At 55.6% G+C, this 27,469-nt stretch overlaps 1 protein-coding gene across 3 annotated transcripts in view; it reads right to left on the bottom strand.

Moving 5' to 3' along the window:
- The window catches only part of PCDH1 (protocadherin 1), a 134,688-nt gene that overhangs the window by 106,554 nt on the left and 665 nt on the right, over positions 1-27,469 (bottom strand). Inside the window, exons 1-3 of one of the 3 annotated variants that reach the window (XM_037907242.2) lie at positions 27,133-27,315; positions 15,862-16,676; positions 11,463-13,655 (exon numbers count right to left, since the gene is read on the bottom strand). In XM_037907242.2, coding sequence (XP_037763170.1) covers positions 11,463-13,655; positions 15,862-16,676; positions 27,133-27,178 — 3,054 coding nt within the window. In that variant the 5' untranslated portion in view covers positions 27,179-27,315. Of the gene's footprint in view, positions 1-11,462; positions 13,656-15,861; positions 16,677-26,185; positions 26,427-27,132; positions 27,316-27,469 lie in introns of those variants that run through there. The other 2 variants (XM_043520928.1, XM_043520929.1) reach the window with 2 other exon arrangements.

Here is a 27,469-nt window from a genome sequence, read left to right as displayed (position 1 = left end):
CTAATGGGAATGATGACAAGGAAGTAGAAATTACCACAACCGAGATGGAAGTCAAATTCAAACAGTTTAATGAGACCAAACTGGGGGGCCCGGATAACCTCCATCCAAGATTATTAAAGGAACTGGCACATGAAATTGCAAGACCAAAATAGCAAAGATTTGTAATGAATCCATAAACTCAGGGGTCATACCCTATGACTGCAGAATTGCTAATACAGTACCTATTTTTAAGAAAGAAAAAAAGTGATCCAGGAAACTACAGGCCCATTAGTTTGGCCTCAGTTGTATACATGGTTTTGGAACAAATTCTGAAAGAGAAATAGCTAAGGTAAACAGTAATTGAGACAAAATACAACATGTTTTACAGAAGATAGCTTGTGCCAGACCAGCCTGATGGTTTTTGGTTTTTTGTTTGTTTGTTTTGAGAAGATAACCTATTTTCTAGACAAAGGAAATGCAGTAGATCTAATCTACCTGGATTACAGTAAGGCATTTCATATAGTTCCACATGGGAAATTATTAGTGGAATTGGAGAAGATGGGGATTAATCCAAGAATTGAAAGATGGGTAAGGAGATGGTTAAAGGGGAGACTACAACGGGTCATGCTGTCAGGCTGGAGGGAGGTTACTAGTGGAGTTCCTCAGGGATCAGTCTTGGGACTAATCTTATTTAATATTTTCATTAATGACCTTGGCATAAAAAGTGGGAATGCGCAATACAAGTTGTGAATGATACGAAGTTGGGAGATATTGCCAACACGGAGGACCACCAGAATATTATACAAGAAGATCTGGATGACCTTGAAAACTGGAAAAATAGAAATGGGATGAAATTTAATAGTGCAAACTGCAAGATCTTGCACTTAGGGACTAACAACAAGAATTTCTGCTGCAAGCTGGGGATGCTTCAGCTGGAAGCTACAGAGGAGAAGAAAGACCTGGGTGTATTGGTTGATCACAGGGGGATGACTATAAGCCACCAATGTGCTGTGGCCAGGAAAAAGTCTAATGCAATACTAGTATGCACCAAGCGAGGCATTTCCAATAGAGAAATATACAGTACCATTATACAAGGCACTGGTGATACCTCATCTGGAACACTGTGCAATTCTGGTTTCTCATATTTAAGAAAGATAAATTCAAACTGGAACAGGTGCAGAGAAGGGCTACTAGGATGATCAGAGGAATGGAAAACATACCTTATGAGAGGAGACTGAAGGAGCTTGGCTTGTTTAGCCTAACCAAACTAAGGCTCAGGGGAGATATGTCTGCTTTCTATAAGTACATCAGAGGGATAAACACCCCAGGTGAGAAAGGAGTTATTTAAGTTACGTGTCAATGTGGACACAAGAACAATTGGCTAAAAACTAGTCAACAACAAGTTTAGATGAAGGCTTTTACCCATCAAAGACAGTGAAGTTCTGGAACAGCCTTCCAAGGGGAGCAGCAAGGTGGGGGTGCGGGAAACTAACTTGTATCAAAACTGAGCTTGATTAAGTGTCTGCATCCTACCCAGTAACTCCTGGAAGGACTGAAGTTGCAGGGCGTGGTACTGGAGTGTACATTACCACCTCATCCTGCAAAGAGGAAGACAGATTTGTAGGAGAGAACCATAATCTTATGATGCTTCCTCTTGAGCCTCTGCCTCCTAATATTGTTTTCTCTCTCTTTCTAGTGGGCTAGTCAGCACCTAACTGGTGACGGGAATATAGTAATTTGTGGGTTGTGAGAGGGAGAGCAGCTTCTAGAGGGTCTAGACCAGGGACCCTGAATGCCAATATGGTTAAGATGAGAAGCTAAAGGGACAGGGCGAAGAAGATGCTGAGGCCTGAGGAGACATCTGCTAAGGGATATCAGGACATCTCAGGGATATTTAGGAACTCTGGGACCCCTAAAGTCTGCTGGCAGTGATCTGGGAGTTGCTGTATTCAGAGGCTCCCTAGGAAGTGGAGGGGAATGGACATCTAGAGAAGGGGCTCAGCTTGATTCTGGAGAGGAAGAGTGGCCAGCGGAGGAGGAGGAGTAAGCCTGTCCTAGGTGCTAGGATAGGAGACTACCAGTAGCAAGGGTTTAATTCTGATTGGTGTCAGAGGCATTGGTACCGAGGTCAGTGCTGGGGACTCAACGTCACGAGATGGTAAAGGTCTTTCGGTACTGTGATGAAATGGGACTGTTCTTAATGTTTCCTCTGAATACTATAGGGGTGCCTCAGTTTCCCGTATGCATTTCTTAAGTCTTTAGGTGATGGGATAAGGGGGGTGTAATTGTTGCAGAGCAAAGGGCCAGTGTACATAAATGGCTGACACTCCGTCTCCTGGCAACTGATGGCCTGGGCCCTCCCCCCCCGCACGGAGAACAAAGGAATCAGGTGACCTCCTGGCCTGGGAAAGGGACAAAGCCCAGAGGAGGAAGGGTGGAGAGTGAGTCAGTTTGGGCTAGCTGGGGACGAGGAGCAAAGTGCAGCCGTGGTTGTCTGGCTCACTGCCCCCCAAAATGGACCCGGCTGAGGGGTCCTGTTCTCTGTACCTAGAAGATCTGTTTTAGACCGTGTTCCTGTCATCTAATAAACCTCTGTTTTACTGGCTGGCTAAAAGTCACGTCTGACTGCGAAGTTCGGGTGCAGGACCCTCTGGTTTCCCCAGGACCCCGCCTGGGCGGACTCGCTGTGGGAAGCACACAGAGGGACAGAAGATGCTGAATGCTCAGAGGGCAGACCCAGGAAGGTGGAAGCCGTGTGAGCTTTTTGCCCTGAAGACAGTCTGCTCACAGAGAGGAGGCTCCCCCAGTTCCAGAGCATCGCCCGGGGACTCCGTGACAGGTACTAACACCGAGGTCAGTACCAAGGGTGTCAGCGACAGAATGGACTTGGTCCAACTCGGAACCAGGTGAGGCAAAGAGTCACCACCAGGGTGAGCTGGCCTCAAGGCTTGGGTTTAGAAGAGTCAGAAGACCCATCACTTTCAGTTTCTTTGATCTCCCTTCGGGGGGGAAAGAGGATAGGTGCCATGAGTCGAACATAGAGCAGTGCTCAGATCTGCCCTGCACTAATGAGGTGGAGGTGGTACTGTGCTTTAGCATTGTGCTCCCAGCCAGCATGGGACTCAGATTGGAGAACTGAGAATGACTACCTGAAGGGGATGCAGGCCGGTTCTCGGTACTCGCATCGGAAGCCTTCAGGGAAGAATCGCTACTTACAGGGGCCCTGAAGGAGTGGGATCTTTGGGAGAAAAGTCCTTTTGTGGAGTCAGAGGAACATCTCCCCAGTCTGATGCTCCTCTCATGGATCACTCCAGTAGGCCGAGTTTTAGCTGGATATCTCTGAAACCGTGACCAGCGCACACAGCCACAGTCTGGAATGTGTCTTTCGCCCAAAGCGAAGAGACACTAACCATGTCCATTGGTTAATAAGATAAGTCCATCACACACTGTACATGGCTTGAGGACCAAGGATTTAGGCTGGGTGATTGGGCAGGAAGGTGCCTCAGCGCTGAGTGTAGTTATGGGAATGGCAGAGATTTTAAAGAAAGAAAACAATCAATGGAGATGCCAACAGGGCAGAAACGTGCTACTCAGTTCCCCTAGCCAGTCAAATACACACTAGCGGACGGGATGGAGGGGTGTTACAGGGCAGCAGAAAGACAACTCACTATTACAGGTTGTCAGGGCTGCCCTACCCTATATGCCCTCATGTGTGGGAGGGCTCAAGGACATGCATGGCCCCAATAGACACTGCAGGTCAAGAGATCTCAACCTCGTACATGAGGCGCACGTACCACGAGTGGGATCCGCAGACAGAATTTGCTGCACAAATGCCCACCTCCCTCCCAGCTGCCCAGCACTGTCCTCCCTGGCAGACTGACCCCCACGGCACAGCCAGGAGCTCCCACCCCTTGTGGCACCAGGAAACACTCATCCCCTGGCATCACTGGGTGTAATCTCAGCAACAAGCTCCCCGGGGGCCTCACCTGAGTTGCAGTCACACCCCACATACTCCTGCCACGCAAGGAGACTTGGCACTCATCCCATGGTTCTCGAGGGGCAGGGCTGCCTCACACTCCATCCCCCCCGCTATAGGAGCAAGTAACCCACAGTCCACATGCCCCTACTGCCAGACACCAGCCCCAGCTGTAACTGACACGAGACCAGCACACGCCTCTCAGTACGTTCCGCCTACTACCCATGGGGAGAACACAGGCACTGGCCAGCCCCACTCTGACATGACACAGCTGCCCACAGGGACACAGCTGGCCCACGTCCCAAGCACAGCCCCACCCCAGAGCAACTTGCCCTCCACTCCCTCCTGCCCCACAGCACCCTGCCCTGAGCACCCTGCCCTCGACCCCCTCCTGCCCCATAGCACCCTCCCCACCTGCTCCACAGTACCGTCTTCCACCTCCTCCTGCCCCACAGAACCCTGCCTTCCACCTCCTCCTGCCCCACAACACTCTGCCCTCCACCCCCACCTGCTCCACAGCACCCTGCCCTCTATCCCCTGCCCCATAGCACCCTCCACCTCCGCTACCCCACAGCATCCTGCCCTCCACCGTTCCTGCACTAAGCACCCTGCCCTCCACCCCTGCCTGCCCCATGGCGCCTTGGACACTGATACCCACCCTTCCACAGGAGCCTGGCTAGTGACAGAAAGGCCTATGAACACACCCAAGCAGAGGGCAGCTGAATCCATTTTTGCCCCAGTAATCGGGTGAATAATTTGCCAGACTCAGCTCCTGGCCTGGTTCCAGAAGGACTGTGAATACCAAGAAGCAGCTCTGCAATGGAGCCGGGGAGAGGCAGTGCTGGGAATATCAATCAGAGCCACTTGGATCCCCAGCCGGGCGCACAAACAGCCAGGGCTTCGGTAGTTAACAAAATCCCCACGCAACCCCCTAGCCGAGTCAGGGCCAGGCCAATGCGGAGCTCCATGCTATGCTGCAGAGGCACAGCAACAGGCAAATGGGGACCCTGCCAGGGGCGTAGGGCAGAGACTCCCCCACACAAAGCATGAGGGAGGGCCTGACGGCGGGGCACTCCCAGGCAGCTCTTTCTCTCAGCAGTGTGTGGTGCTAGCTGCAGGTGCAGCCAGAAGCATGGCATGGCAACAGCATAGGGGCGCTGTGAGCGTGGCACACTGCATGGAGTCGATGCACACAGATCTGACACACACACACACACACACACACACATCCCGGGGGCACAGGCTCCTTCCACGGCCTGAGCCCAGGAGCAGCCTTTAGGACAGGGGTTCTCAAACTGGGGGTCGGGACCCCTCAGGGGTTCGCAAGGTTATTACATGGGCAGTCACGAGCTGTCAGCCTCCACCCCAAGCCCCACTTTGCATCCAGCATTTATAATGGTTTTAAATATATAAAAAAGTGTTTTCAATTTATAAGGCGGGTCACACTCAGAGGCTTGCTATTTGAAAGGGGTCACCAGTACAAAAGTTTGAGAACCACTGCTTTAGGCCATGTTGAGCCAGAGCCTGAGTGACATCTGTGCCCTGCCGGCTTTTTGCCCAGGGCCCCACCCTGCCGCATGCTGCTGATTGGGAAGCTGCAGTGCAGATGGGTCCAGCTCTGCTCTGCTCATCCCAGGCCCTGTGAAAGATCCCCAGCCACGCAGCAGCTGCCTCACGGGATGCTGCCCCTTGGCACAGCTGCTCCAGGCCCTGGGGATGTGACTACCATGGGCAGCTTTGCAGCCATTTGCTCTGACCTGTAGGCACTCATAGAGCACTAGGCCAGAAACCCATTCTTCCCAGCCCCTAGGTCCCAGGGGCAGCAGGAGGATGACAGCCCCAGCACCCAGCTCCAGAGCAGAAGGGAAGTAACAGCCAAGAAGAAGTGGAAGTGGAACTGTTTTGGGCCCCACACTACAAGAAGGATGTGGAAAAATTGGAAAGAGTCCAGCGGAGGGCAACAAAAACGATTAGGGGACTGGAACACATGACTTATGAGGAGAGGCTGAGGGAACTGAGGGAACTTAGTCTACGGAAGAGAAGAATAAGGGGGGATTTGATAGCTGCTTTCAACTACCTGAAAGGGGGTTCCAAAGAGGATGGCTCTAGACTGTTCTCAGTGGTAGCAGATGACAGAACAAGGAGTAATGGTCTCAAGTTGCAGTGGGGGAGATTTAGGTTGGATATTAGGAAAAACTTTTTCACTAGGAGGGTGGTGAAACACTGGAATGCGTTACCTAGGGAGGTGGTGGAATCTCCTTCCTTAGAAGTTTTTCAGGTCAGCTTGACAAAGCCCTGGTTGGGATGATTTAATTGGGGATCGGTCCTGCTTTGAACAGGGGGTTGGACTGGATGACCTCCTGAGGTCCCTTCCAACCCTGATATTCTATGATTCTATGAAGGCTCCAGCCAGCCTGGGACAACGTGCTCTGGGCAGCTGGAACTGCCTGTAGCATGGCTAGGATCTCTGGGGCAAAGCCAGTCCCCAGGCAGCACACACATCAGGGGTAACCTGTCCCACTAATAGCACGGCTGCAAGGATCTCATAAATCCTGATGGGCCCCATTCCCAGAGAATTACACAGAGACTCAGCATCACCCCCACACTCCAGAGTACAGGCCGGGCAAGACCTCCACACTGCCTCCCGTCCGGGATACAGGCTAGTCACGGCCCCCGCAGCACCTCCTGCCTGGAGTACAGGCTGGGCACGGCCCCCGTGGAGCCTCCTGCCCAGGGTACAGGCCGCGCATGTTCCCCGCAGAGCCTCCTGCCCAGAGTATGGGTAGGCCAAGAAGGCATTCACAAGAAGACGCAAAAATAAACAGTAACAATTTTTTAAAATATATCAGAAGCAGGAAGCCTGACAAATAATCAGTGGGCCACTGTATGATCGAAGTGCTAAAGGAGCACTCAAGAAAGACAAGACCATTGCAGAGAAGCTAAATGAATTCTTTGCATCGGTTTTCAAAAAGGATACCCAAAAGGCTAGCTCTGATGTGGGTAACAAATCTAAAGTGTTGCCCCACATTGATGTCGCAGTACAAATTGAACAGATTAATAAACTAAACAGTAATAAATCACCAGGCCCAGACGGTATCACCTGAGAGTTCTGAAGGAACTCAAACATGAAATTGCAGAAGTACTAACTGTGGTATATGTAACCTATCACTAAAACAAGCCTCTGGACCAGATGATGGAAAGTAACTAATGTAATGCCAATTTTTAAAAGGGGCTCTAGAGGCAATCCTGGCAATTACAGGGCAAACTTCAGGACAGACAAATTGGCTGATATTATAGTAAACAACAGAATTATCAGACACAAAGATAAACACGATTAGTAGAGGAAGAGTCAACACAACTTTTGTAAAGGGAAATTGTGCCTCATGGATCTATTAGAATTCTTTGAAATGGCAACAAGCATGTGGACCAGGGTTAGTCAGTGGATATAGTGTACTTGGACTTTCAGAAAGCCTTCGACAAAGTCCCACCACAAAGGCTTTTAAGCAAAGTAAGCTGTCATGGGATAAGAGGGAAGGTCCTCTCATGGATCAGTAACTGGTTAAAAAACAGGAAACAAAGGGCAGGAATAAATGGTCAGTTCTCAGAATGGAGAGAGGTAAACAGCAGGATCCCCCAAGGGTCTGCACTGGCACCAGTGCTGTTCAACATATTAATGATCTGGAAAATGGAAATCACAAAGTTTGCAAATGATACGCAATTATTCAACACAGTTAATTCTAAAGCTGACTGCAAAGAGTTCCAAAGGGATCTCACAAAACTGGGTGAGTGGGCAACAAAATGGCAGATGAAATTCAATGTTGATATGCAAAGTCATGCACATTGAAAAAAATGATTCCGACTATACATATACAATGATAGGGTCTAAATTAGCTGTTGCCACCCACGAAACAGATCTCAGAGTCATTGTGGATAATTCTCTGAAAACATCAACGTAGCAGTGGTCAAAAAGGCTAACAGAATGTTAGGAACCATTAGAACAGTGATAGAAAATAAGACAGAAAATAAGATAAAGCAACTATATAAATCTATGCTGCGCCCATACCTTGAGCACGACGTGCACTTCTGGTCACCCCATCTCAAAAAGGTTATAGTAGAACTGGGAAAGGTTCAGAGAAAGGCAACAAAAATTATCAAGGGTGTGGAACAGCTTCACTACGAGGAGAAATTTTGGCTGTTCATCTTAAAAAAGAGAAGACATGGGGGGGATATGACAGAAGTCCATAAAATCATGAATGGTGCAGAGAAAATTATTAGAAAAGTGTTAGTTACCCTTTCCCACAATACAAAAACCAGGGGTCATCCGAGGAAATTAATAGGCTGCAGGTTTAATAAATAAGGAAATACTTTTTCACACAACACAGTCAACCTGTGGAACTCATTGCCATGGGATGTTGTGAAGGCCAAAAGTATAGCTGGGTTCACAAAAGAATTAGATAAGTTCATGGAGGATAGGCCTATCAATGGCTATTAGCCTAGATGATCAGGGACACAACCCCATGCGCTGGGTGACCTGAAACCTCTGACTGCCAGAAGCTGGGAGAGAAGATGGGGTGGATCACCCTCCAATTGCCCTGTTCTGTACATACCCCCTGAAGCATCTAGCACTGGCCACTGTCAGAGACAGGATACTGACCCAGTATGGCCGTTCTTATGCCACAAGGAACGGGACACTCAAGTGTCCTGCACACCTCCATAGGCACCTGCCTGCAGTGGGCACAAGAGTGCAGGAACCAACCCCTGGGATAAGGGGCAAGGGAGAGAATGGATCCCACAGGGCAGTGGTCAGGGACTGAGTGTGAGGTCAAAGCAGAGGGATAGCTCCCTCTCCTCCTGCTGGAGCGTGGCTCCTTGCTCCCTCTCCCACGCAGACCCCACTGCAGTATGGAGACCTGGTCAGTAACTGCTCCCAGAGGCAGCCCCTCTGCATGCACACACCACACTGCCCTGCTGGGTGCGAGCACTGACCGTTGCTGATCCCGCTGCACCCAGTAGGGTGCATGGAGCAGTTCCAGGCGTGCGCTGGCAAGTAGCGTGGCCAGGTGCCCAGTTTTCGACCAGGAAATCTGATTGAAAGGGGGACCTGACAGTGTCCGGTCCGATCTATTGACTGGACACCCAAAATCCAGTTACTGTGAGCAGGGGAGACAGGGAGCTCCAGATCATCACCCACTCCAGCCTTTACTCAGTCAGGGCCATCTCCTACCTTTGTTGTGCGGCTGCAACTCCCAGCCCCGACCCAGCCAGGCGGGGACGGAAGCAAGCAATGGGGTGGGAGGGAAGAAGAGGAATGGATGGGGGCGGGGCCTCAGGGGAAGAGATGGGCAGGGGTGGGGCTTTGGGGGGAAGAGGCAGAGCAGGGTGGAGCCTCAGGGGGAAGAGGCAGGGCAGGGGCGGTTCCACCCCTGCTGGAGTGTCCAGTTTTTAAATATTGCCAAGTTGGCAACCCTAGTGGCAAAGCTTGATTCCAGCACAGGGAGGGGTGTGTGCCGTGCTGTGCCGTGCTGTTATCATTCACCAGCACGGCACAGCCAGCCAGGGACATGCCATGTTCCCTCCCAAGCCACCCTGCCCTGGCCTATCCCACAGGCAGGAAAACAGGACTCAGGCACAAGGAAGCCAGGGCACAGGAGAGGAACTAGCCCCAGGGCACAGGCACAAACACCAGGGCTAGGAGGAGTGGAGCCTGACCCAGGGATGGGGGTTGCTGTGGGGCGCAGCCCTGGAAATTTTCCCCAGGTGCAACTTAGGCTCCACGGTGTGGGGGAGGAACCCCAAACTATTGCTGCCCCTTGACTGCACAGGACCGGGCCTTGTAATGCCACTTCTAGGCTCACCTGCTACGTCCCCACAGGGAGAGAGGTTGGGGTGGTGGATAATGTGGATGTGGATGTGGTTGGGGTGGTGGATAATGTGCCACTGCCCCCAGCTGTACTATGGGGGGATGGACTGCGGGGGGGGGGGGGGGGGGGGGGGGGGGGAGCGGGAGCGGCAGAGCCCCCTTTCGTTCACTCCCCCTCCCCGCACCTCTGGGCCTTATGGAAAACAAGACACAGCATTCAAAAATATAAAACTTTATTGAGGGCAAATTCAATGGGGGCAGTCCAGGCCCATGGCAGATCCCATTCCCATGGGACACACAGGCTACAATGCAACAGGGGGAGCCAAGTCCCATGGGACACACAGCCTACAATGCAATGGAGGGGGAGGGGAGCCCAGCCCCAGGACACACAGGATATAATGCCAATGCTGCAGCCCCCCCCTCCCTCCCCCCCCATGGGCAGATCGCAACAGGGCCCACAGAGCAGGAGCCCAGCAAGATGAGGCAGCCAGGCAGGATGTCCTCAAGGCCTTTGACCCTCCACCTCACCCATCACCTCCACAGCCTGGCTCCCAGGACCTTTACTCTGTCCCCTCATGCAGCAAGACACACCTATCCCCAACTCTCAGCAGTGACCCCGCCCTGAACCTCAGCACAGCCACCTCCTGCTCCCCAGCAGAGACACCCCACCACCACAGTCCCGGCTCCCCAGCCCCGACACTCGGCACAGCCACCACCTGCTCCCCAGCAGAGACCCTCCCCAGCCCTGACTGGCACAGCCATCTCCTGCTCCCCAGCAGAGACCCCAACTCCGCGAGCCCTGGCTCCCCATTCCCGACACACAGACAGCCCTGGTGCAGCCCAGCCCCCTCACTTATGGTAACAAGCTGTGCTCTGATCTCCTCTGCAGTGGGCTTGGCAGAGGCTGCAGCATCAGCTCCTGCAGCTCCAGCGACAAGCCTGATGCTCAAGCTGGAGCAAAGGGCCAAGCACCCCAGGCAGCGAGGGTTGGCACTGGGACACAGGCCAGGCTCCCCACCCCAGGCAGCCACACCAGGAGCCGAAGAAGCTTCTCTTACAGATTTGCTTTGCCCCTCCCCCGGGAGCCCAGAGCTGGCACTTCAGAGGCTGCTGATAGCAATAATGGGCTGGGACTGGGCACAGCACCCCTGACCCAGGCAGGGCAGGAAGTCAGCTCCTTGTGGGACCAGCAACGGGCAGGCCCCAGGCAGCCCAGCGCAGCTGGAGCAAGCGCGACTCACTGGATGGGAGGAGTGAGCACTGCCATCTGCTGGTGCTGGCAGGCCTGGTCTCTAGCCCAGTGCTTGGCTGCTACTGGGGCCCAGGGGCTGTGGATCCAGTCCATCCACACCCCTCACCCAGCACATGCAGGGTTCCTTCCCATTAGGGGAACCCCCAGCAATGTAGCCCAGCGGCTACCAGCCCCATCAGCCACAGGCGGCTGCCCGCAGGTCACAGTGCTTCAGCCCCTGCCCTTTCCTGCCCCAGGAAGGAGCCATGGCTAGCTGCTCCATTAGTCCTCTGCCAGCCCCCCAGGCCATTCCCGTGCGGCCGGGGGTGGGTCCATGCTCATTCCCACACCTCCGTCCAGATGGCGCCCCGATGCAGAGGGGGTGCGTCCGGCGGGCTCAGAACGAGCTCTCCTACCTGCTTGTTGGTGTATTTCTGGGGATTGGTGCGGTAGCTGTAGTCAGAGTACTGTTCGGAGCCTGTTGAGTTGTTGTCCCCAGTGCCCACAAAAGTGTTAGTGGCAGGCAGGTCCTGCACCACCTGGTGCTTCTTAGAGGCGGAGGGTGACTGGGGCTGCAGCTGGATGGAGGGCAGTGGGGAGTTGGAGCGGTAGTGGCGCCCCAGGTCCGGGCTTCCGGGCGGGTAGTTGAGAGGCAGGTGGATGCGGGGGCTATCACTGACAGACTCGTTCATGAGGTTGAACTTGAGGGACTTCTGCAGCCCTGTCTCCTCCTCATCCTCGGACGGTTTGGGCGGTTTGGGGGACTTGCTCTTCTTCACTTTGCCCTTGCTCTTGCTGCTCTTGTTGCCCTGCTTGGGGGCGTACAAGTCCTTGGTCTCCTTCTTGCCCGCCTGGTAGCCACTCTTGGCCTCCCTCTGCCGGCAGTAGCGCACCAGCACCACCAGTACTATGACCAGGGTGACGGCCACGATGCCGGCAATGACGCCGAAGAGGATGTTGCTGCGCTGCTTGCCGCGCTCGTACTCGGGGTCACCGGCAATGTCGATGTCCAGCGGCGTGTCCAGGCTGTGTCCCAGCAGGGTCTCCAGCAGCGTGCGGTTGGCCAGGGTCTCATTGATGTAGAAGTGCACCAGTGCGGTGCCGTGGCGTGAGGGCTTGCCCCTGTCATTGACCCGCACCACCAGGCGGTGCAAGCCGTGGTGCTTGCGCAGGATCTCCTTCTCCAGCGTGATGTCCCCGCTCTGCGACGAGATCTGGAACAGCTCGAAGGGGTTACCCCCCGTGATGCTGTAAGTCAGCTCTGCATTGACCCCCGAGTCAATGTCCTCAGCCTTGACCTTGCTGACCTGCTGCCCAGGGCTGGTGTGGGGCAGGATGTGCTTGTAAGAGGCATTCGAAGGAGAGGTGATGAAAGGGGCATTGTCATTCTCGTCCAGCACGTTGATGGTCACCCCCACGTAGGCGGATCTGGGAGGGTCCCCGCCATCCACAGCTTTGAGCCGAAAGGTGTATGTGCTCTGCTGCTCCCGGTCAAAGGAGATGCTGGAGAGGATCGTGCCAGTGCCATTCTGGATGACAAAGTCCCCGTTGTCCTGCTCCACTGACAGCTGGATTCGGGCGTTGTTGCCCTTGTCAGCGTCAATCACTGTCACCATGCCCACCGGACTCAGGGGAGGCATGTTCTCCATCACTGAGAAGTTGTAGCTGCTCAGCATAAACTTGGGGTCGTTGTCGTTCCTGTCCATGACATTGATGGCCACAGATGCAGTGCCCTTGAGACTGGGACTGCCCTTGTCAGCTGCCACCACCAGGAACTCGTAGCGCTCCCTCTGCTCCCGGTCCAGCACCGTCTTCACTCGGATCTCGCCTGAGTCAGGGTCGATGGAGAAGACGCCCTTGGAGGACGGGTCCATGACCAGGGAGTAAACCAGCTTGGCATTGGAGCCGCTGTCAGCATCGCTGGCGCTCACCTCCACCACCAGGTCATCAGGGGCATTGTTCTCGGGGAAGGCCACCTCGGTGAGGCTTTGGCTGAAGACTGGGGCGTTGTCATTCACATCCACCACCTGCACCTTGAGAGAGTTGGTGCTGGAGAGGGGCGGGTTCCCCGAGTCCACAGCCACGATCTCGATGGTGTACTCCTTCACCGCCTCGTAGTCCAGCGGCGTGGTGGTCTGCAGGAAGTACTTCTTCTTGCTGTCACTGCCCGTCTCACTGGCCTGTCTCAGCTGGAACGGGACATCACCAGCAACCACACAGGTGACCACAGCGTTCTCACCCTCATCCCGGTCAGACACCTGTACCAGAGCCACGGCCGTCTCCACAGGCACATCTTCGGAGATGTTGGCCATGCCGTCCTGATGGGTGACAAGGCCAATGCCCCGGATTTCAATGGAGGGGGCGTTGTCATTCATGTCCTTAACGGTCACCACCACCTGGGTGCGGGCACTCTTGGGATTGGCCCCCTTGTCCTTAGCCAGGACAGAGAACTTGAGGATATTGACGTCCTCCCGGTCAATGGGCCCCTGCACAGTGATGAGGCCCGTGGCCCTGTCCAGGCGCAGCAGGCGGCGCACCATGTCCGTGGCCTGGTGGAAGGAGTAGTCAATCTCAGCATTGGCGCCCTGATCTGAGTCGTTGGCTTTCACCTGTGGGAGGAGGAAGAGGAGGACAAGGTGAACAGGAGCAACCCTGTCCATGTTGCTCCAGTGAAACTGGCCTGACCGGTTAGGCTGCGTCAGCCCCACTCCCTGCTGTCCTGCTCTGGCATGCAAGGAATTCTCCATGGGAACCAGCCAGCCAGCAGGTCTGACACCCAGCAACAGGAAGGAACAGCCAGGAACTAGAATGCAGCCCCTCCAAGTGAGTCGGCCACACCCTGCTGGGCCCTTGCTCACCCCTTTGCTAAGATGAACCCTGATTCACCGCCACACTGCAGTGAAGCTAGTTACATGCAGCCAAAGACACCACCCGGGAAGGCTGGGTTAGAACCCACTGCTTCCCATTCTGGGCTGCTGCTCTGAAGCCACGCAGGCAGCCCAGTGCCTGCTCCTGGGCTGTCCTGACCCAAAGCCAGTCCAGAGGCTGCTGCAGTTCAGTGCAGACAGCTAGTGATTCCCAGGGCTGGGACAGCAGGAGGCTGCAGATTGGGATTGAGGAGCTTGAGCGGAATTGGGTGTTGGGGGAGCCCAGGACTGGAAGAATGGGAGGCGGGCTGAGGTTCCGTACTGTGGGGCAATGGCAGAGCTGGGGAGGAGCTCAGGGCTGGGATAGCAGGGGGGGTGGCAGGGAGCTGTGGGTCAGGACTATGGGGACCAGCCTAGCTGGGGAGTGGGGGGAACCGAGGACAGAAATAGCATGTAGGGGGGAGAGGCTGGGATGGAGGGGCAGCAGCAGAAGTGGGGGAGGTGGGTCCCAGGGCTGGAACAGCTCCAGACTGGGGCCGAGAGATGTTGGCTGAGTGGAGGGACAGAGGAGAGCTGCCCATACTCTGCATGGCTCCATTCCCCACACACACACACACCCGGCTCCTGGCTTCTCCCGGTCAGGAGTTCTGCATTCACATAAGCCTGTTTCCACATTTATTATTTGCTTTCTAAAGAATCGAAGGTTTGTCTAACATTTGCTTTCCTAATCAGCTCTCCAAGCGGGCTCCTCTCTCCCCCATTTGCGGCTCTGCCGTTATCTCGCTCAGCAGATTTGGATGGAGAACAAAAGTTGTTAAATGTAAATTCCACCTTTTACCTCCACTCCCTGAGCTGAGGAGTCATTTTCCTCCTGAAAGATAAAAGCTGAGCAATGGCAGCAGCAGAGCTGCAGCCCATTCTCCTGTCGCTTCTGCCTTATCTGCCTCCAACTTTCGCTCTCTGAACAGTGAAAAATGAATTCTTAAAATTCACATCAAAATTAGCGAGCCGAGCAGCCGAGTGCTGGCCGCGCTCCGCTTATTAAGATGGCAGCTGCAGATAAACAGATGTCAGCTCCCATCAGCTCAGTGCCCCTTCCACCAAATCCACAGAGACCCACCCCTCAGGGCCCCCAGCCAATCAAGATGGGCATTAGGATGCCACGCTTGGACTCAAAATTCTCTCTGTGGAGTCTGTGGCATGCAAGCGGCCTTTGGCTGCCCCGGGGCTTCAGAGACAGCCATGCCACGTTTTGTTTGTGCATGTACAAGAGAGGCTGCACCATCCCACATCTCCCCGGGGAGCAGGCGCTTCCCAGGGGCTGCCAAGCCAAAGGAGCCTGCTTTACTCTCAGAGGCGTCAAATGCTGCTGAAAGGGAGACTAATTTCCTGTCTGTAGCCAGCATTTAGCACAGCTAGGCAGTGGGCAGGCTTCCCAAGCACAGCGCTGCCAGTGCCCCTCTATCCTGACCTGCAGCCCCTGCTAGCCCAGCCCTGGCCTTCCCCCACTTCTTTTCCATTCCTAATCTTACCAACTTACAAAACCCCTGCCACTTGTGATCATGCCATGCCTGAAACCAGGTCCCCAGTGGTGCCTCAGCACATTTCCAGACAGACAGACTATGAGGCCTTTGGGACAAAGACTGTTCTTTTTGTTCTGTGTTTGTACAGCATCTGGGGCCACAGGGGGCTGGGCCATGACTGGGGCCGATGAGAGATACTGTAATACTCCTAATAATGTACAGTGCCTACTGCAATGTGGGCCTGGTCCGTGACTGGGCCCCCTTAGTGTTCCCATAATACACCTAATAAATAATAATCATAGTAAGTAATATAGAGACACTCCAGCTGCTCCACCCCCCTCCTTTGAAAGCTGATGAAGAAAATGGGAAGCTGGCCTGGATGGTGCAGCTTATGCGCGATGCTTGGTGCCCCACTGCATGCTCACCTGAAGGACGGAGTGCCCCACGGGGCTGTTCTCCGAGAGCTCCGCCTCATACAGGGCCTTCTCGAACTTCGGGGTGTTGTCGTTCATGTCCAGGATGGTTATGCGCAGCAGGGCGCTGCTCGCCCGTGGTGGGCTGCCTCCATCCTGCACCTTGATGGTCAGGTCATAGGAGTCCCACTGCTCTCGGTCCAGGTTCCCCATGACAATCAGCTGTGGCTGCTTCTCATCCTGATCCTCAGCCACCTGTAGGCCAAAGAGTTCCTGCGCCTCAGGCCCAGCCAGGAGCTCGTAGGAGGCGACCCCATTGGCTCCTGCATCACGGTCCATGGCCAGGGGGATGGGGAAGAGTGTCCCAATGTTGGTGTTCTCAGGAATGGCCAGCGTGATGACGGGTGAGGCGAAGTTGGGCGTGTTGTCGTTGATGTCCAGCACCTCGATCTGCCCCTCCAGCAGGCGCGGGCTGCTGTTCATCTTCAGGTCCGTGATGGACACCTCGAACTCCAAGAAGCAGTGGTCCCCTGGGAACTGGCTCTGGCACTCCCGCAGGCTCTCTCGGTCGATGGAGGTCTCCGTGGTGTAAATGTCCCCAGTCTTGCCATCCACACGCAGGTAGGGGGCCCCCACTTCCAACTTGTAGAGGTGCCCCACGTCAGGAAAGCCGTAGTCGGCAGCCAAGCTCCCAATGAGTGTGTTGGGCGGCTGTTCCTCCTGCACTTTGTAGACTACGCGTGTCCCAGCGCCCAAGATGGGGAGCTGCAGGAAGAGCCACAGGCCCAGGCAGGCTGCCAGCCACGTCATCCTGTGCTGGACAGGGGCTGCAAGGAAGCAAAAACACCACAGATTAGGGACAGCATGCTCCATCCCTTGGGCCTCCTCGCTCCCCACAGGCCCCATTCGCTGCCACTCCATGTCCAACCTGGCTAGGAATGAGAAACCCCAGTCCTACTGCCAGCCATGAAGCAGCTGAGCAGTTCCCTGCTCCACACACTCACCTCCCTGCTGAGCTGGTCACAGGAGCTGATTTCCAGCAGCCCTCTGCAACCCCCCAACATCGGTGCCCAGGGGAAAGGCTCCTGCAAGCCCTGCCTGCGTAAGGACACAGGCACTGAAACCCAGCCCCACGCCTGTTCCTGCCCACCAGCTAGTCACAACGCGAACGGACACTGTACCCAGGTAGATGCACGCAGGGCACGCTGCAGAGGGCTTCCGCCTGCAGTGCACAGCATGCTCTAGCCAGAGAGACAGCCTCACGGCGCAGACCAGAGACCCTGCATCCCCCACAGCACTCCAGCGACACGCTGTAAGCGAGCGAGCGCCTCCACCCCGGCACTCCAGTGACACGCTACAAGTGTGCAACCCCCCCAGTGCTGCAGTGACACATGCTACGAACACACCCCATCCCCATCCCCATCCCCACCCCCACCCTACAGTGACTCACGCTATGAGTGTCCCCACCCCATCCCGGCACTGCAGTGACACGCTGTGAGCAAGCGCCACCCCTCTCCCTCCCCCCGGCACTGCAGTGACACATGCTATGAGCATGCACCCCCTCCCCCTGGCACTGCAGTGACACACTGCATCACGTGCTCTAGCCAGAGAGACAGCTTCGCGGCGCAGACCAGAGACCCTGCCCTCCCACCCCCCGCCAGCGCTGCAGCGACACGCTGTGAGCAAGTGCCTCCACCCGGACATTGCAGCGACACACTACAAGTGTGCAACGCCCCCCCAGTGCTGCAGTGACACATGCTACGACCGCACACACATCCCTGTGCTATGGTGACTCATGCTATGAGCTTCCCACCCACACCCCGGCACTACAGTGACACGGTATGAGCGAGTGCCCCCCCCAGTGCTGCAGTGACACACGCTACAAGTGCACACACACACACCCCGGTGCTGCACGGACACATGCTACAAGCGCACGCTTACCCCCCATGCTGCAGTGACACAAACTGCGCCCACACACACACACACAGACCCAGTCCTGACTCCTGGCCCCAGGGGGCTGCAGTACAGCAGACAGAAGAGACTCTCAGGGCACTGGGGTCACCCCATAAAGCAGCTCCTAACCTCAGAACTGCCCCACGTGGAGTGGAACCCGCACAGCACTGCTGTGCTGGCCCCGAGCTGGGCTCCCTGGCTACACAGGGCAGGCTGGGGCTCCACCCCTGCTCACACTGGTATGAGCTGTGGGCATACACCAGGTGGGGGGCAGAGAGGCAAGGTGAGACCCCTCCCCTCCTCATTACCCCAGGCCCCGCAAGATACACACGCACAGTAACCTCCCCCCAACACATAGAGACAGTCTGACCACCTCCAACACACACACACACACCTTGCCAACAAACACACACAGTCTGACCCCCACCAACACACACAGTAACCTCCCCCAACACACAGAGTCTGACCGCCAACACATACAGTGTCTGACCCCCACCAACATACATATACACACACAGAGTAACCTCCCCCAACATACACAGTCTGACTGCCTCCAACACACACACACAGTAAACTCTCTCCAACACACACACACAGTCTGACCCGCTCCAACACACACAGTAAGCTCCCCCAACACACAGAGTCTGACCTCCAACACATACAGTGTCTGACCCCCACCAACACACATACACACACACAGAGTAACCTCCCCCAACACACACAGTCTGACTGCCTCCAACACACACACACAGTAAACTCTCTCTAACACACACACACAGTCTGACCCGCTCCAACACACACAGTAACCTACCGACTACATACACTGTCTGATCCCCTAACACACGCACAGTCTGACCACCACCAGCACACACACAGTAGCCTCCCCCAAACACACACTGTCTGACCCCTCCAACACACATAGTAACATCACCCCAACACACACACACACTGTCTGACCTCCGCCATGCACACACACAGTAACCTCCCCCCAACACGCACACACTGACTCCCTCCGCACATATACATACACAAAATAACCTCCCCCCCCTACACACACACACACTGTCTGACCCCCCCACCAAACGCACACACACACTGTCTGACACCCTCCATGCACGTGCACACACGCACACACACACACACACACACACACACAGAGTAACCTCCCCCCGACACTCACACACTGTCTGACCCCCGCCAACACACAGGAGCGCCCCAAGAGACAGAGGGCTTGACTACCAACACAGATCCAATAAGCAGCCCACAGTGGAAGCCATGTACCTGACACATACACGCATTAACTTCCTCCCTAGAAACAACACAATCCCAGCCAAGCACCTGAACGCAAGCACTATACAAACTTGCCAACCTCTAGCATGACTGTCCAGAACCAGAATCATGGCCCCACGCCCCCTATTTCCCAGGGACCCACATACAGCACTGCTCCCCGCAACCCATCACCCTGCCCATGCCCCAGCCTCACGCCTCCACAGAAACACCTCCTGTGATGAACAGACATGCAATGCCGTACTCCTCCCTCCCCACACTGCAGCCCCCAGCCCCTCAACACTACCCACTATGCACCCCACACAACCCCAAACCTCCACCACACACACACCTCCCACCTCAACCCCGAAACACACAATTCCCTCCTCTCCAGTTCTTCCTGGTTCAGTTACTGCACTAAGGGCCAGCATCTCCCCCGGGCACAAGGCTTGAACCCCTCACTTCTCCCCCATGACATTCAGCCCCCCATCCTGGCTGCTACCTTCAGCTCTAAGCTCCGAGCTCTTCTCTGAACAGGCAGGCTCTGCAAGGGGAGGGCCAAGAAAACAGCAGGAGATGCCCATGAGAACAATGCCCACTCCCCTACAGAGTTCCACCTCCCCTTCCCTCAGGCCCAGGCACACCCATTGGGGCTGCAGCTGAGATAATGGCAAGAGAGATGCCCACCTGGCCCAGCCCCTCCAAGCATGCCTGGCCTCACTGCCTTCCCTGAAAATCAACCCCACGAGCAGTGCCAGGCCCCAGTGGGTCAGAGCACAGGACCCTTGGCAGTGCCCTTCCCAAACCTCACCCTATCCAGCAGGGAGCGTCTCTGAGTGCCCATAGGATGGGGGGCATTGGGGAGGGTTACAGGTGCCTGGCAACCAGCACAGCCCCTAGAGAGATGCTGCAGCTTCAAGCCTGTGGGAGGCAACACCTGAGCAATGGGAACCCCAAGCACAAGGATCCCTCCAGCCCAGAAGACCCCTCTCCCATGTAAGCTCCAGACCACCCCGCACACGGCAAGCTCCCCCAGCCCTTCTCTTTCCACCCACACACTCAGTAAGCTGCCCCCCAACACAGAGCCAGCCCCCATGCTACCCTTCCCCCACATATGGCCAGCCCCCCTCCCCCACACATAGCGAGTTGAGTCTCCCTCCACAGCACAAAGTGATCCCATGGGGTACTACCCAACTCCCATTCATTGTGAGCTCTCCTCCCTCCCCCCGCCAGGGAATCCCTCAGTTCCCCACCCCACACTCTGCTACATGGTGCTCTGACCCTGGGTGGGCCCGTGCTCCCCTCAATAAGCGAGTGGGGCAACAGGCAGTGCCAAGAGCAGCTAGGGTGCCACACAGTTTAGCGCATTCCTCGAGCCACTAGCTCACAGCCCGTCACAAGTCCCTGACCCCAGCCCAGCAGAGGGGACCCTGTGCAGCCCCTCCTCTCCTACACAGACCACAGCCTCTTCCACAAGCACAGATGACAATCACAGGGAAGTCTTAGCAGCCCTGCTCCCAGGCTCCCAGCCGTGGGGCCTGGCTCTCCCTCCCTGGAAGAGCTGTCCCACTTTGCTAAGTGCCTTTCATGCAGGACTAAGAAATCCACCCCTCCCTGGCAGCATGAGTGAGACAGGGGGCTCTGGGATGGCAGGAGCATCCAGCCCAGGAGCTGCCCATGTGTGGGGCAGGCCCATTTGTCCTGGCAAAGTGTGAGAGCAAAACAAGCCCCTCCCAGTAACAAGGCAAGGGACACCAACACCAAGACTCAGCCCTGACCCAGGAGAAGCACATTGCCAGGCACAGAGAAGAAACAGAGCAAAATCCGCTTTGGTGGAGAATGGCTCCCAGAGGAAGGCAAAAGGCTGACAGCAGCCACAGGGTGCCACATGCCCGGACCGCAAGTGTGCGTGCCCTTCTCAGGCACCCTATTGCTCGGTAGCATCTTAGAAAATGGCCGCGTATGGAGCAAGACAAACAAATACTATCTAACCACAGGGCCTGGGAGAGTCCAAGTTGGACAGACCCCAAGAGTCGGTCGGGATCTATTGAGTTCCCTGGTGAGGCCCTTTTGGAGCTGCAGCTGGGCCTGGAGCTGCTCCCAGAGGTTGTTTCCCCATGTTTGTTTATTCTAGGCGTGGGTTCCAACTGTCGTTCCCATTGGGTGAGGTTCGGGGCAAAGGTGAAAGTCATAGGGTAAGGCAGTCCCTGTGCCTAGCAGGCAACCTGAGTCAGCCATTCCTAGGCTCTGGGCCAGGTATCTCGCAGGGCTCTGCACCCAGCAGCTTCCACTGTGACCACTAGTGGGGCTGGGCAAGCCCAGCGCTCACCCTGCTACCTCTCTCACTGCAGCAGGAGCCAGAGGCAGAACACGGACCAACACTCACTCCCAGGACAATTCACCTTCGCCTGAGCAGGCGCTGTATTTTTGCCTCTGGTCCCCCACCATCCTCTGCTGGTGCAGAGAGGGTGCGTGAACAACTCCCACTCACTGCATGGCTGTGAATGACATGCTGCAGAGCTCCAGCCTGAGAATCATGACCAACAGCGCGGCCCCTTGGGTACAGTGAAGCTGTTCACCAATGGTAAAGCTCATCTGTGCAGGATGCACTGGAACCAATTCCTCCAGGAGCTAAGGAATGTACCAGATCTCCCCAGCTTCTGCTCAGAGAGCCAGGCATGCTCCTACAACCCACCTGCACCGCTAAACACCAGGAGCAGTTACCATTTACAACCCAAACCACTCCACTGCACACACAACTCTCCCCCAGGAAGAGGGTGAGCAACAGAGCAAACCACACATGGCATCACTCAATGCACCATCAGAAGGTGCTCAGATACTGCTGTGATGAGGGTGGGATCAGAACCTCTACAGAATTACACCCAAGGCGCTGTGTACAGGAACATGAGGGTTGCAAAGTCCAGAACTCAAAAGTTAAGAAATGCCAGAATTAAGGTTCCCTGTGGGACCTTCATTAATCCCCTTTGTGCGTGGGCATTAGGAGACAGTCTTGGATTACATGCTCAGATACTGTTGTTTCCACAGGACCCTGCCTCATTCAGGGCACATAGTGGACAGTGCTCCATGCTCAATACTTCTGTTTATCCTCATCATTCACTGCATGGCCCCAGGTCTTATTTACTGCACACCACTCAAACTATGACCTGAATAAAGAATAATTCATTTCCTCTGGGGCTTTTCTATATTGCTCATCACTACAGCATCGGAGTGCTTCACACATATTAATGAATGTGTCTTCACAATGCCTGTCAGGTAGAGGGGATGTTGTCCCTATTTTGCACATGGGGAAGAGAAGCAGAGAGTTTAAGGCCAAAACTGCCAAAGGTGTTGAACAAATTTTAGATGCCCAAATCTGAGAAGGCCCAATCTTAGCATTCGCTAACATCTAGTACAGGGGTAGGCAACCTATGGCATGTGCCAAAGGCGACCTGGGATACGGGCTGCCGGCCCCCTGCCAGCCGGGGTTCCATCCGCTGGCCCCGCTTAGCCGACTGCCGGCCCCAAGTCCCAGCCACCGGTCCGGGAGGCTCTGCTATCAGCCTGGGGTCCCGGCCGCCAGCCCAGGGCTCTGCAGCTACCACCAGCTGTGACCCACTGGCCCCAGCCTGGGGCAGTGAGGGGTGCAGACAGGAGCAAGAGGGGGCTCAGCACCCCCATCTTAAAAATTGTTCCAGCGCCACTGTACTGGGATATTTTTAAGTCTTGATTTGCTGCTGACATCACTATCATGCCACGTGGAACAGCACACTGCGTTTGATGTTGAGATTAGAATGTACATGCAAGAACTGGAATCAGAATTTTCTGACAGATTTCAAGATTTCCAGCGATTTGGCCCAATGCTTTCTTTTATAATTAAACCTGAAAACTTCAACAAAAGCGACTTGCATTTGTCTGTATTTCAGTGGATGGGTGTTGAAGATTTCCGAAATGCAGCTCATTCAGTTAAAAAGCTCAGAATTGTGGGCATCTAAGTTTGGAGTTCTGCGGAGTGTACTTGAAGTTACCGAGAGAGATTGTTGGGCCTCTGTTCTGACCTGCTGGACGTCCCTGCCAGTGAAATTTAAGTGTTTGAAGAAAATTGCGTTTGCAATGCTTTCAGCATTTGGATCCATATACCTGTGTGAACAGGTATTTTCACACATGAAATCTGTCCTCTGTCCCTCTCGGAGCTGGTTAACAACTGATCACTCAGAAGCCTGTGTGCAGCTTAAAGTATCCAAATACATGCCAGACATTGGAAAACTCAGCAAGGAAAAGCAAGGGCAAAGATCACACTAAACTGATAAGATCTGCATTTTAATTTAATTTTAAATGAAGCTTCTTAAATATTTTAAAAAGCTTATTTACTTTACATACAACAATAGTTTAGTTATATATTATAGACTTATAGAAAGAGACCTTCTAAAAACATTAAAATGTATTACTGGCATGCAAAACCTTAATTTAGAGTGAATAAATGAAGACTCGGCACACCACTTCTGAAAGGTTGCCGACCCCGATCTAGTATGTTCAAAGCACAGCTCCAGTGGACTTCAGCTGCAGCTGTGAGCACTCAGCACTTCTGCAGCTTTGGCCTAAGGTGTCCTAAGCCAGATGCCCCACAATGAGAAACACCTAAGTCGCCACCTGTGCAGACTCCAGTTTACCCAACATCTCATGCAGGCTACAGACCCTATTCCAGAGAGAGGGAGAGACCCCAGTCCTAAAGGCAGTATTCAACTGCCACAGTGAAACCATCCTTTCTCTTCCTGCAACCCCCCCCACACACACACCACCACCTCACCCTGTCCCCACTCTCTAACCTCTGCAGCAGAGGAGGCAGGGGCTCCACAGAAAGCAGCCTCCTTCACTAGACAACCCTGATTCATCCCTAGAGCAGATCCGCCCTGTGCACTGAAGGAGACAGGGGCCCAGTGCAAAAAGCAGTATGTGAACACATAATTAAAGGCTGTATCATAATGCATAGGTACAAGAGGACTGAATTAAGATTACATGCAAAATTAATTCAGGCATTCCCTAATTTTGAGTGCTTGACCTTGCAACCCTAATGTTCCTTTACAGATGCTACTTCCTACTTTTAAAAAACTTAACAATTGAAAAAAACACTAATTTCATTGTGTAAAACTGTACCGACACCAACGTGGGTCATCAGTGGGGCTGGGATCCTTAGCACAGTCCTCTGCCATGTAAGCTAACATTCACTGATAGCAGTAGTAGGTTGTCAACCTCAATATGGACCTACCACTAGAGGGGGCTGGAGACATACTTTATCAGTGGGTTTCACACATAATTTGCTGAACAGTAAAGTTGAAACTAAGGAATCCTGGATTCAGTCCCAGGTTCTGGAGGGGAGTGTGCTCTAGTGGTTACAGATCTCTCCGCCCCATTTCACCTTGTCCCTCTCCCTGCTGCTTTCTCCTGTCTTCCTGCCCCTACTTACTCCCAGCTCTGCTCCTAGCCTCCCCCTCCAGAGTTCATGGTCCTGCCACTCTCCCCCCATTTCCCCTTCCCTGCTGCCATCCCCTGCATCTGTCCCCAGCTCCTGCCATGCTCACACCCTGATCCTATTCCCCTCCCCCCATGGCTCCTGCCCCCCCTCCACTACCTTGTTCTGTCCCCACTGCCATCTTCCGCCCCCCATTCTGTTCCATCCCTTCTTCTGAGTTCCTGCCACACCCTTTTCCTCCTCCTGCCTGGACACAGCAGAGGGGCACTGATGGCATAGGACAGACAGCTCCCCTGCTCCACAGCAGCCCCTGCCCTTTGGGGGAGAAACAGCAGGGAAAGTCCTGCTCAGGCCCCGCAGTCCTAGGCTGTAGCATGCTCAGTTCAGACAGAATCGTTGAGATTTTAGAGGCTGAACCTCTCTCCACTGAGCATGTGCACACTAAGATTTTTCAAAGGCTTTTCACTTGACCAAATTTGGGTGTTTTTTCCCAGGAACAGCAAAAGGCACCTCCCCAGCATTGGAGTGACCCCCTTTCAAGCCTTAACCCCCAAGCATGGTGGTGACAGAGCTTCTCAACCCAACAGCAGTGGGAACGTTTCTAACATGGTCAAACATGGTATTTCTCAGAAATGGCTGAGCCCTTTGAGCTGAACCCTTCCAAAAGATCTAGCCGGAAGGCAGACAGCGAGTGTGAGAAATTCCAGCCTGAAGATTTGGCGTTTGGTAAAATCATACCAACAAGCAACTAAAAACAAGATCTTATCCTGGCAGCCATAGCTACAGGCAGTGCTGCCTGGCCATGTAGCCTGAAACAGGGCAAGGGAGAATCACACCTGTGCATCCCACCACAGCAAGTCCCTGTCCAGGGCTCTCAGGCCCGCCCCCACCACAGCAGCTCCAGGCAGCAGGAACCCCCAGACCATTCCTAGGCACAGAGGGAGCAAGATTTGCGAAGCAGGCACCAGCGGCCTGGAGCCTGACACCCACACAGGGTGGGTCACATTACACTATGCACGAGATCGCACCTGCCCTGCCTTGCCCACTTGCCCCAGAGCCGGGGCAGTTCCAGCACTGACCAGCCCTCCCAACCTTAGCCAAGCCAGGCTGGAGCTGTCAGGACTTAGCACAGCCTGACCCTGGGCGAGAACCCTGGGGGAGCTGAGCCCCAGAGGGAGGCTGGCAACTGGGTAGTGACTCCAGAAAAAAGGGGGAAAGGGATTAAAGGGGAAATGCCATGTCCGCGCCCCCCCCCCCCCCCCGCCTTCCCACTACGCACCCAGGGGCAGGGCACACGCGCGGGGGGCGTGCGCACACACACGCGCGCGGGGAGGGGCACACACTCTACAAGCTCTCGGGGAATTAATCACTGGCCAAATCCCAAAGCTGCCGTCATGGAGCTAGGGCCAGGCAAGGAAAGCGGTGGATAAGGGTTCGCTTGGACCATTTAGAAAGGGACACCTGCTTTCCCTGGTACCTTCTCGTTCACAGGCACACACACAAGCAGCGCTAGTGGCACATACACAAACCCCATGCCAGTGGCGCTCACACACAAACACATCACTCACCCCATGCCAGTGGCGCGCGCGCACACACTGTGCCAGCGGCGATCGCGCGCGCGCGCGCTCCCAGTCCCTCTCTCGCACTTACAGCAGCATTTGCCCGCACCCGAAGCAGGCTTGGTTTTCCTGGGGAAGCTATGGGGCAGGTCGGGAGCTCGGGGGCCAGTGGGGAGCGATGCAGATGAGCCCGTTTCAGCCACGGTGGGCGATCGGGGAGGCGCTGGTCTCCTGGCGGGCTCTGGGCAGCCTCTCCCGGGGATGGAGGCAGCAGCACAACAAGTGTCAGGAGCCGCGTGCGGCGCTGCTGTCCGGTCAGGCCACGCCAGGGCACTGCAGCGCGCAGCCCGGCAGCCCTTTCGCTTCGCCAGCCCCTGGCCCCGGCTCTGAGCAGCCGGCGAGAGCCCCTGGCGCAAGCAGCTCCACCCCGCCCGGCCCTGGCTGGGGCTAGGGCAGCTCCGCGATCCACCCTTGGTGCCGAGGAGAGGGGGAGCTCCTCGCCCAACAAGCCACGGGAATCTCCGGGGACGAGACGGGTGAAGCCCGGGAGCCCATGGCGGGGACGGGGCGGCTGCGCCCCGAATAAGGCTCCGATCCCCGGGCAGCCTCTGATCACGGCTCAGCACAGAGCTCAGCACAGAGCCTGGAAAGAAAGTTGGTGGCCCCACAAGCGGCGGAAGGGCAGCCGCTCCTGGCCCCTTCTCCCTCGCCCGGCTGCCGGGAGGCGCGTCCCTCCCTCGCTGGGGGCAGCATCCGCCTCGCTACCCAGCATCGCTTCTGGGCTCCACTCCCCCTTCCCGGGCACCCAGCTGCCCCGCACTTGGACGCAACCCGCCGCCCCAGCAGCCAGCGCAGCCGCCTGGTCCCCGAGACCCGGCCCCCGCCTCGCTCCCTGCTCGCGCGGACCCGGCCAGGAAGACCCGCGCACTCCCGCATTCCGACACACACTGAGGCATCGCTGTGGGGCAACTGGGGGCTCCCGGGTCCAGCCGCGCTGGGGCACCGAGCACCGGGCAGGCTTCCGGCTGCGGCTCTTACTTGGTTGCGGGGAGCGCCGTGTGCGCGGCTCCTCCGGCTTCTCCATCCCCTGTCCCTGCCGGGACCGGCTCCGCTCCGCGCCTCCGGCTGGTTCCCCACAAAATAGGCGGAATCCCGGGGGACCCGTGGCGGCCGGTCGGGGCTGCGGCTCCCTCCCGGCTCGGCGAGCGGGGCTGGCGCAGCCGTGTCCGTCGCAGTGTCCGGCTCTCGGCGTGTGTGAGGCTGTGCCAGGGACGCACCGAGCCGACCTAGCCCCCTCCCCCTTGCTGCTCCGCCTCTTGCTGCCGCCAGCACCGGGAGGTGGAGCCCGGCGGGGCGGGGGCTCAGCGGATCCGCC

This window comes from Chelonia mydas, chromosome 8, assembly GCF_015237465.2.
Source record: "Chelonia mydas isolate rCheMyd1 chromosome 8, rCheMyd1.pri.v2, whole genome shotgun sequence".
NCBI lineage: Eukaryota > Metazoa > Chordata > Testudines > Cheloniidae > Chelonia > Chelonia mydas.
The sequence above is the reverse complement of the archived record's forward strand: the minus strand, read 5'-3'. Positions and strand labels throughout refer to the sequence as shown.